Source organism: Myxine glutinosa, chromosome 6 (assembly GCF_964187855.1).
Source record: "Myxine glutinosa chromosome 6, kmMyxGlut1.1, whole genome shotgun sequence".
NCBI classification, from domain to species: Eukaryota; Metazoa; Chordata; class Myxini; order Myxiniformes; family Myxinidae; genus Myxine; species Myxine glutinosa.
Genome location: NC_136266.1, coordinates 127,710,361 through 127,719,282, shown reverse-complemented (window position 1 = coordinate 127,719,282; position 8,922 = coordinate 127,710,361). Strand labels below are relative to the sequence as shown.

General features: G+C 43.0%; 1 protein-coding gene across 2 annotated transcripts; it reads left to right on the top strand.

Moving 5' to 3' along the window:
• The first annotated feature begins 517 nt into the window (after positions 1–517).
• Positions 518–8,142, top strand: LOC137415138 (uncharacterized). 2 transcript variants are annotated; one of them, XM_068100714.2, is made up of 2 exons: positions 518–1,120; positions 6,288–8,142. In XM_068100714.2, exon 2 carries the CDS (start codon positions 6,893–6,895, stop codon positions 7,592–7,594), a length of 702 nt encoding a protein of 233 aa, XP_067956815.2. In that variant the 5' UTR covers positions 518–1,120; positions 6,288–6,892; the 3' UTR covers positions 7,595–8,142. The 2 variants fall into 2 exon arrangements, with proteins under 2 accessions (XP_067956815.2, XP_067956816.2); XM_068100715.2 differs by lacking the exon at positions 518–1,120 and adding an exon at positions 1,138–4,945.
• Positions 8,143–8,922: the final 780 nt, after the last annotated feature.

Sequence of the window (8,922 nt, the reverse complement as noted above, 5' to 3'; positions counted from 1 at the left end):
ATACAGAATTACATTCAGGCTAAGTCCACCTATGTGACAGCCTGGTTGTAGTACTCGACACGAAGTGGGCACATGGCTCATGCCTGTCAGCCATTTTGCTGAAGTCAGCTTAGCTCATGTTTTTATGACCTGATACATTTCATAAAATATAAAGGTAAGCTTTAATAATATTTCATTTATCCTCTGGAAAGCAGAGAACACAAAATGCATCATGGTATATCTTCCATTTCGGGGAATACATTCATTTTCTTCAGATTGGACTTGGCCCGATTGTAATACTAGACAACATGTACAGGCAAATGTATTGAAAATCACATGATGTCCTATTCATAGTCAGATTCGTTGTCCATAAGGACGCAATTCTATATTTTAACTCTCACAAACCCAAGCTGATGAGCATGCACAGGCCTATAACAGACATGCAGGTACTTTCAAGAAGCTCACTGCCCAGTATGATGACCCCCCCCCCCCCCCCCCCATTCAGATTTTTATGTGACCGCTTTCGCGTACGGGAAATGTAAGGAACAGGTTCAGAGTACAGAGAAGTTTCTATACAAATCATGAAAAAGGGTTGATTTTAGTTCCAATTCCTTCAAAAAGGGTATGCCGTGAGCCCCATCAACAATGCCCCCGTATTTAAAGGTTTTCTATTTCATCTGGAACGTGGTGTAAGCTCTCCGGTGCAAAATTTATGCAGATTCCCACCGTTCTAAACCCCGAATTCTAAACATGTGGACTGACAATGACATGGAGATTGGAAGGTCTTAGAAAAGTCCGTAAAGAAGGGTGGTAAAAAAGACCCATTTTCCCTACATAAGGGGTATCTCTGAATTTCTGGTACAAGCATAGGTACCCCAATAAACATAAAACTAACATGAAATAGATTAGGTACAATAGATATAGGTATGGTGATCTTAATGGGCGTTTTCTTTTTCCAGATGGCCTCCAAACCTATCAGCTGAAGACGCGTTTGAGATGATTATGAATGCAGATGACTGTGAAGATGACACGGGGCTGACAGATGAAGAAGAAGATGTTGAGGATCAGGAGCAACTCCCCATGACTGAAAGTGTACAGAAGGCTATGGCTGATGCATCCCAAGCTACAAGATCCCTAGCAGGTGACACGTCTGCTGATATGTCGCTTATATCAGTGAATTCGGACGATTCCATCAATGATCCTGACTATGTATATGAGAGTGACAATGAGAGTTCTTCAGATGATGATAACCACAGACGATCACCAGCTAAAAAAAGGCTTAGTCAAAACGATGATAATGACGGGGAAGCTGCAATCCAGCTGCCTCACACTAATGACCAGGAACATGCTGCTGCGGCTGGTCATCGTGATGATGCTGCTCCTGGGGTGGCCTTGGAAGCAGCAACAGGGGAACCTCCAGAAAATCATCCAAGAGGGAAAAAACGTGTGTGCCGCCCTGAGACCTGGAAACAAAATGTTAGGAAGCTGAAACGAAACAGTGGAAAGGCATATGTTAGTAGCCGTGGTAACGATGTTCCTGCTTGAAAAATTGGGAAGGACTGTAAATGTAAACGGTTGAAGTGTTTTACGAACTTGCATGAGTGTGTGATAAAGGCAAACCATGAAACCTTCTGGGCTTTGGGTGACCAGGAGAAGCAAGATGCCCATCTTCTTGGCTTAATTGATCGCTTAAAACCCAAGAGAAAAAGACCACGTACAAATGCCCGTGAGAACTATAGACAATATACGTACAAATATTCAGTGCGCCTTGGTAATGGTACCAAACAGGAGGTTTGTGCAAAGGCATTTTCGGCGATTTTTGGAATAGATAATTCCCGTGTTGACAGAGTGAGGGAACAGCCTGAAATGCGAGCACCCTCAGACAAAAGGGGCAAGCACGTAAAGCGCAAAACAAAAGAGGAAGTAAAGGACCGCGTACGAAATCACATCAAGAGCTTCCCACACCGAAAATCACACTACTCGCTGGCAAAAAATGAAGGAAGGTGATATTTTCCTGAAGGATTAAGTGTTAGACGCATGTGGCTTCTCTATCTTGAAGCAAATGAGCCAGCTCAACTTGCTTGTCTAAAAAAACAACCAGAAGTATACGGGAGAAGTAAAACTATGGTTGTACAACCAGATCTTTGTGACAGAGTTCAATCTGTCATTTGGCATGCCAAGGAGTGACACTTGTGCTATGTGTGACACTTTGAATAACAAAATATCCGCTGGTGAGCCCAAAAGTGACCAACAGAAAGACTTGCAAAATCAGCTAGAACTTCACCAGAAGAGAGGCGAAAAAGGGTACGAAACCCTGAGGACCCACCAAGATGAAGCTAAGAAAGGAAATCTGTCAATGTTGACTTTTGATTTTCAACAGAACTTGCCCCTTCCTACTGTTGGTACGTCGGACACGTTCTCTAGCAGGATGCTGTGGGTATACAATTTCGGGATCCATGATTGTGCTATTGAGCTAGGGACAATGAACTTATGGACAGAGACCTCTGCAAAAAGAGGTGCCTCGGAGGTATGCAGCTGTTTGGAAAAATACTTTCAGACGCATGAATCCAAACCTCGCTTGGTCTTATTTACTGATGGATGCCCTGGTCAAAATAAAAACAAAACTGTAATAGGTTACCTGCAACATCAGATAGAAACTGGACGTTTCGAAAGGATTGACCATTTCTTTTTGACCAGAGGACACATATTCCTGCCTAACGATAGAGATTTCGCCAGTATTGAAATATACAAAAGAAAAAGGACGGCCTTCGTTGTGGATGACTGTAAGGAAGCCATCGAAAAAGCACGAGAACTCAATCCATTCAAAGTTGTAATGATGAAAAGTGGCGAATTCAAAGATTACAAAGCATGGTTAGATAAGAAAGTCAAAGCTCAAATAAAAGATCAAACAGGGAACAATGTGCCTATCAGGAAACTGATGTGGTATTCGTATGGCATAAGTGAAGAGCTAGACCTTGGCTCCGAGCGTTCCGGCTCATACCTCATAAAAATGAGGTGTGGGCAAGGCACAGCTACAGTCAATTTGAGCCCTGGGTCAAGTTCAATCCATACAAAAGGAAAGCAAATGAAGCAGCCAACAATCCACAACAGAAATATCCTGATGGGCATGTTCCTCTGAAGCTAGAAAAATATAATGATCTTCAGAAACTAGTGAATAAGAATATCATAACCCTAGAACATCAGGATTTCTACCGAAATCTGCCACATGTTGGACATGTGCATCGCAAAAATGCCAACAATGATGAAAGTGACAGCGATGGTGACGATTACGAATACTGAATGAGGCCTTGTACTCCTGAACTACATGAATATAGACTAAACATTTAAACTGTTCATAATCTGAACATTTATAGTTTTCTGAACATTTAAAGTTGTCTGAACGTTTGTAGTTCTGAACATTTATAGTTTTCTGAACATTTATAGTTTTCTGAACATTTATAGTTTTCTGAACATTTCTAGTTTTCTGAACGTTGGTCAAATAGTTACACTTTTATTGAATAAATCACTCATGATAAAATTACCGGTATATTTCTGTTCCTTGTGCTCTTTTAAACATTTACTAAGCAACGCCCACTTGTGTCAATATTACAAATGGGCCAAGTCCATTGTGACTTAGCTGGTTATAATATTAGCCATATTGGGATGTTGGAGTTTTGCCCTATTTTTACCCCATGGGAGTGATGAAAACATACATAACTATTTAATTGAACCTTTTGGTGATGCAGGAATGAAACAAATATGATCACTTAAACGTAAATGAGCAATATAAACATAAAAATATTTTTCACGTTTTTCTCAAAATGACTAAACTGTGACTTAGCCTGGTTATAATTCTATAACAAAATGTTAAAAAAAATAAGGGGTGTGAATACTTTCTGAAGGCAATGTAAGCAGACAAAATGTTTCTGTGCACTTCATGAGTTGCATCATCAATAAAGATGAGTGATCTAGTTCCAGAGGCAGACATGCAAGCCCAAGCCACGACATGACCTCCACCATGCTTTACAGATGAGGTAGTATGTTTGAATCATATGCAGTTCCTTCCTTTCTCCACACTTTCCTCTTTCTATTGCTTTGTTGAAGGTTTATATTGGTCTCATCTGTCCATAAACCTTGTTCCAGAATTCACTTTCTAACCTCTTTATTTTTTGGCAAATTCTAACTTGGCCTTTCTATTTTGGTGCTGATGAGTGGTTTGCATCTTGCAGTGTAGCCTTTGTAATTCTGCTGTCAAAGTCTTCTGGAAACGGGAGATTGTGATACTTTCAGCCCCGCACTCTGGAGGTTGTTGTTGATATCACTGACAGTTGTTTTAATTTTTCTTCACAGCTCTGATGATTTTTCTGTCATCAAGTGCAGTTGGTTTCCTTGGCTGACCTGGCCGTTGTCTATTGCCAAGTACACTCGTGGTTTCTTTTTCTTTTTCAAGATATTCCAAATTATTGTATTTGCTCTGCTCAATTTTTGTTCTGTGGTTCTTATTGAATTATTCTGTTCTTTCAGCTTTCAAATTGCTTGGTTTTCTTCATTGGTGGGAAAAATGCGCTCGTTGGCACGAACTCGGCTTCGCTGCACATTCGCTCACTCCTGGCTTCGTCGAGAGCGCAGCGAGCAGGCCGCGCCCGTCCACCGGTCGCTCTTGCGCGGGAAACCGCAGTTCTCGGTCTGCAGTTCCTCCTCACGATCACGATGAAGAGGTCGGAACACGACCGTTCGTGATGAATCTTCCTTGTGCAAGAGCAAGAGCGACCGTTCGCTATGGGATCCAGAACGAGAAGAAGAAAATGTTGGCCGAATGTTCCTTTATGTCGGCTCTGACGTCATCTCACGACGTCTCCGTGTCCTCTCCTATCAGCGAGCTCCATCTTACCAGTCCTTGTGCCAATCAAATCCCGGACCAATCACTGCTCTTCGGGGCGTGGCTCCACGGCCCAGCCTGATTGAGGTGGTGATGTAGCGGCTGCGGCACCAGCGGTCGTGTTCGATGCCTGGTTTCCAGTTAGTTTTTAATTTGTGTCATTAATTATGGTGTCGATTGCTTGGCTTGGCTATGGTGTGCAGTGCGGTGTTATAAGGAACACAGGAAAATATTACAGAGGCAATTACATACAGAGGATTAATTTACCCATAATTCCTCACTAATTAACAAACCCCACCCCTATCAACCCCTCTCATGGGGACAAAGATACAAGCTTACCCGACGTACAGTCCACACAAATTTCCGACTAATGATACATCGAGGTTTCTTCTTCACGACAGTCGGAGCACTCTACCTATGCATTCTACCTGAACTAAGGTATTGGCCACCGCCTACAAACATAACAATACACACACACACACACACATACACACACATACATACACACGCATACACAGATATACACATATACACACACATACATACTCACATACACACGCAAACATACACATACGTATACACACACACACACACACACACACATACACACACACATACATACATGCATACGCATGAAGATGTTGGAACATACACACATATACATATACACATAATTTTAGGGTGGCACTAAAAACCGAATGTTTCATAATTTTAGGTCTTTGAGTCTGGTTTTGTTTGATCCCATGAGAAAACACTTGGTAAATTTTCAGAGTGATCAAATCATATTTAGAGGTTGCTCATGGCCTCTAAAGTTTCTCTACTGGCGTGGTCAACCCAACACGTGCGATCTAACCCATTCGTTGGCCACCGCGCTCCCTAATAATAATAATAATAATTATTATTATTATTATTATAATAATAACAGTAATAATAATAGGGTACGTTTTTGTTTTTTCTTTTTCATCTTAAACCATTGAAGCCCACTGGCAACAACAGTTGCCATTGATTTATGTTCATTATTTCTTGAAGTTTATCAATTATTAATGATCAGATTATATTCGTCTATGTTGCAATTTGTGATGTAATATGTATGGATTTCATTTTTGTGCATGAATGTGCATGAATACTACCTTTTTGCATTTATGTTTATTTAATACTACCTTACCTTTTCCACATGCGAAATTTGCATTTATGTTTATTTAAATTATACAATGGACTACAAAAAATGGCCACCAGTCCACCGATTCTAATGTTCAAACGTGCTTAATTTTGCAACCAAATAGTGTAGAAAAACATTATAAGTGTCATTTCCAACTAAATTGGGGATGCCCATTCATTTGGTGATACATTTGAGATTGCCAGATCTGAATATAAACCTTAGATGTAAAATGTGGTGGTTGGTGCTAACATTGTGTTTTGTGTGTTTCAGAATCCCCTCGCCTGCCGTGGTGATTTCGTCGCAACCATGCCAAAGCGTCACATCCTGATGGACACTATCCAGCCCTCTACATCCAAGGGATCCAAGCCACCCCAAGCACTAACTGAGACATTTGTGTCCTCTGCCAAGTAGTAACAGATGAATCTTTACAGTGTCCACTCAGATCAACGAAACAGCCCGTTGGTAGTGGCTATGCATCCTTGGCAGAAGACCTTCTCCGATTACAGACCCTTCAGCACATGCCAATGGACCTCAACCTGGAGCGATTGGATGACGGAGATGGCATTGAATCCACTCTGAAGGCACACAGAGCTGAGTGGCACAATAAATGTCGGCTAAAATTCAACAAAAAGGCATTTGACGAGCAAAGTCAGGGAGAATTAACTACAGGACAACAACCAAGTGCATCTACTGTGCATACACGATCTGCTCACAGCCATCCATAGTCCACAGAGCGTTCTTGTTTCTTCTGCAATGAGCCTGCTGGTTCTGCAGACTTACATAAAGCATCAACCTACAACATTGACACAAATGTGCGGAGGTGTGCCCTTGAAGTTGAGGACACTGCTCTGTTGGCCAAGCTTGCAGCAGGAGACATGATTGCCATTGAGGCCACGTACCATCACCACTGTCTGTGTTCACTGTACAACAGAGCCAGGCAGGCTGCACCCAAAGGCATTGATGGAGATGATTCTTGGCTGCATGGCATAGCCTTTGCTGAGCTAGTGGCATTGATGGAAGACATGAATAGTGATGAGGAAAGTGCTCCTGTCTTCAAACTGATAGACATCGCTCAGTTGTACAAGGTCAGACTGGAGCAGCTTGGTCTGACTGTAGAGAAACTGATTCACACCACCAGACTGAAAAACAGACTGCTTTCTGTGCTTCCTGATCTGAGGGCACATTCACAGGGAAGAGACACACTTCTGAGTTTTGAGAAGGACATTGGACCAGCCCTCATGATGACCTGTTATCATGACACTCATGACAGTGATGCTATGCACTTAATGCGAGCAGCACAGGTGGTGCGCAAAGAGATCTTTGACTCAAGTTTCTCCTTTGATGGGTCGTTCCAGGCAAACTGCAAGCAGGAGGCTGTGCCACCATCCCTCTTGGCTCTAGTCAACATGATACTCGATGGGGCAAACATCAAGCATCAGACTCAGCTGGTCCACACAACCACCACAAAACCTGCCCTAGCAATCTCCCAGTTGATGGTGTATAACAGCGTGAAGCATGCACGGAACGTGGATGTGCACGGAACGTGCACGGAAACAGCTCTTCATACAGAAGTGTAGAACTCTAGAGAACATTCGAACCCAGGAAAGCACTCAAGCAGCATATCAAGCACACTTGCTACCAGGCCAACTGTTGGAACCAGGCATTGGTCATGGATCCAGAGATGCCAGGTCCATCTGACTGGGGCTGGACAAAGGAGACAACTGGGTGGCAGCCTCTTTGGACCACTCTTCCTGAAGCATCAAAATCGTGCCATGAATTGATCCACTGTGGCTGCAAGAAAGGGTGCACTGCACGCTACAAGTGTGCCAAAGCTGCACTCAAGTGCACTGCACTGTGCTTCTGTTCTGGAGACTGTTAGATTTTGATCATTACCAATTTTCATCATTGCACTTGATTTAATGTAAGCTTTTGTGGACATTCTTGGTTAACTACAGTTATTTTTTCAGAGGTTATTGCATCATTCCCTGCAGTGTAAACACTTTTTTTTCATCATTTCTGGTCTTTGGGTGTTCTGTACCTATCCCTGTACCTGAAAAAAATAAAGTTTTAAAAGTTCAAATGAACTTTTTCCAATAGCAGTTCCAACTGCAGTATCATAAAAATAGACCTTTGTTTTTTTTTTTTTTGTTTTTTTTTGGTATACAAGATCGAGGCTCGTGAAAGAGCTAACATTAATCACACAAAAAGACAAACCGACACACAAAACACAAAAAACAAGGGGAGCGGCAGACAAGATGGGGAGAGAGGGGGAAGGACACAAACACCATTTGAGAGCAGGGACATCGGGAGGACTTGGGGGGAGGTGGGAGAGGAATAAAACATATGAACACTGTGACTCTGGGGTGAATTACCGGGGGTAGAAAAGATCAAGGTTTTCGATGGGGGAAGATAAGAGATGGTGGTGAACAGCTGTTTTAAAGACCTGGAGGGAGGAGTGGGATTGAAGGGAGTGGGGGAGTTTGTTCCAGAGGCGGGAGAAAAGGGGAATGAAAGAGTGAAGGTGAGCAGAGAGCCTAGACTTTGGCAGTTTAACCATAAGAGGGTTGCAGGCAGATCTTGTGCGACCTGAAGGAATATTGGGGGGACAGAGCACAGAGAGAGCTGGGGGAGCAAGGCCGGAGAGGAGTCGGTAGAAGACAGAAAGACCACCAACCTGCCTGCGGTGAGTGAGTGAAAGGCCCTCGGTGTTGACTACATCGCAGGAGATTCCAATGATTCTGAAAGCTTTGGCCTCAACAGCGTGAAGCCGAGCAAGGTGTGAGGCAGGAGCACCAGCCCAGAGGGGGGAACAGTATTCCATTGAGCTGCGGATGAAAGCCTTGTATGTGGTGAGGAGCTCAGGTGTGCCAAGGAAGGACTTCGCACGACGGAGGATGCCCAGTCG

Excerpts from the sequence above, each read along its gene's own strand:
- LOC137415138 (XM_068100714.2), top strand. The coding sequence starts at position 6,893 with ATGATTGCCATTGAGGCCACGTACCATCACCACTGTCTGTGTTCACTG.